This window comes from Elephantulus edwardii, unplaced genomic scaffold (assembly GCF_000299155.1).
Source record: "Elephantulus edwardii isolate Elephantulus edwardi_28Jun2011 unplaced genomic scaffold, EleEdw1.0 scaffold00136, whole genome shotgun sequence".
NCBI classification, from domain to species: domain Eukaryota; kingdom Metazoa; phylum Chordata; class Mammalia; order Macroscelidea; family Macroscelididae; genus Elephantulus; species Elephantulus edwardii.
The window spans coordinates 8,278,701-8,280,461 of NW_006399886.1; the positions used below are offsets into that span (position 1 = coordinate 8,278,701).

The 1,761-nt window shown below is 35.6% G+C and overlaps 1 protein-coding gene across 1 annotated transcript in view; it reads left to right on the forward strand.

Annotated features, from left to right (window-relative positions):
* The window catches only part of LOC102862055 (ephrin type-A receptor 6-like), a 1,552,036-nt gene that overhangs the window by 125,346 nt on the left and 1,424,929 nt on the right, over positions 1–1,761 (forward strand). The window contains 1 exon segment of the mRNA XM_006894142.1: positions 973–1,037. Within this exon segment, the coding sequence (XP_006894204.1) occupies positions 973–1,037 (65 nt within the window).

Genomic DNA, 1,761 nt, shown 5'->3' on the forward strand with positions numbered 1-1,761 from the left:
AAGACTTGACCTTTTCTAAGCTAAGAATTTTTATGGCCCACTTCTGCTTCTGGGATTAATGGTTGTTTGTTTTTGTTTGTTTGTTTGTTTTTGTTGTTGCTGTTTTGTTTTTTTGTTTTGGGTTTTTTTTTTTTAATGGGGTTTATGCTATCCTTTCATTGCTTTGATTTTTTTTTTTTTTTAATATATTGAGTGTGAGGTGGTTAACTTCTGCTGTGTCATAGCTGGGACACATTTTCTTGTCTGGAGTCCCAACAGGTCCTGGATTTGGTGATATTGGCTGGGGCACTCACTGCTCCAGCAGAGGAGAGGGCCACTCACCCTGCCTAAAGACCTCTTTGGTCTTTGAGCTCAAGAGGAGACTTGCTCCAAAAAGGGAGCTCAACACTCCAGGAAAAGGGAGAGCAACTCACCCTGCATGAGGTTCTCTTTCATTCTTGGGCTCCTGGAAGACTGTCCAGGTTTGGGAGCCTATTGTTCTAGGAGCTTTGAAGAAAGAACGTATGAAGGAAAGTCCTCTTCGCTCTTGACTGATGAGAAAGCTCTCCTGGTTGAGACACTCACCTCTCCAGGGCTGAGAGTGTTTTGGGTTTTTTTTGTTGTTTTTTTAAAAAAGATACATTTTTTTCTTGAGATATTTAAAAACTTTAAAAATGGGAAAAATGCTAAGGTGGTTTCATATAATTGAAAACTATGCTATTAAAATGACTCTTAATTCTCACTTATTCAATTAATCTATTTTATTTGGTTTTGTTAACACAGCTAGACATATTTTTAAAATTATCTTGTAACTGCCTCATGCATTTTATTATTTAATATTATTAAGCATTAAATATTAATATTTAATATATTTATGCAAGCTTTTACTAAAGCTAATGAAATGAATAATAACAATGATAGTTAACATCAATAATCTAACACAGTTCAGAAATTCATGCAGTTTTATTTATTTATTTATTTATTTCATTCCAGTTGTGTTGCTTGATACGACCACTGTGCTGGGAGAACTAGGATGGAAAACATACCCACTAAATGGGGTAAGTTTAAATGTCTTTAAAAATTATCTTAGGATATTAGGTTCTCTATTGCACCAGTTAAAGTGTGTCTTTGACTCTATTTGGAATGAATCTTGGTATATAACATAAGCCCCTCCTCAAAAAATCAAAGTACGGTGTGACCTTATAAGCGATGAGGGTTACATGTAAATACATTTCCTTGTTTTCCTCTAAATTAGCAATCATTAAGCACTCAGCTACTGACCAAAAAGTTCAAACTCACAGAACTGCTCTGTTGGAGGGAGACCTGTTTGTTGTAAAGATTATAGCATAGAAAACAAGGTGGAACAGTTCTTCTCTGTCATATGAGTTTGCTGTGATTTTGAATTGAGTCAACAATACCCCAAAACAACAATGCCAGAGCACTTCCCATATCAGAATTTTCTTTGACAGCAGTTTTCCATTTGCAAATATACTTTCCTGTATACATGCTTAATAAACTTAACAACCTCAATGAGTATTTGTGCATAAACAGACTTTATATTATTACAACAAATTCAACTGTGCAAATATAGCAGGTTGGTTTTTATTAGGCATTATGAGTCTAGTTGGGATGTTCTGATGGCAAAGTCTATAGGGAGTTGTGCTGCTAACTCAAGGTGACACTTCTCTATTGGTTCAAATCTCTTCCCGTGTGACTGATAGCAGCAGAAATCCCACTGGAGGGTCAAGTAAAAGTCAGTTCTGACTCAAAGGCAATGAGTCA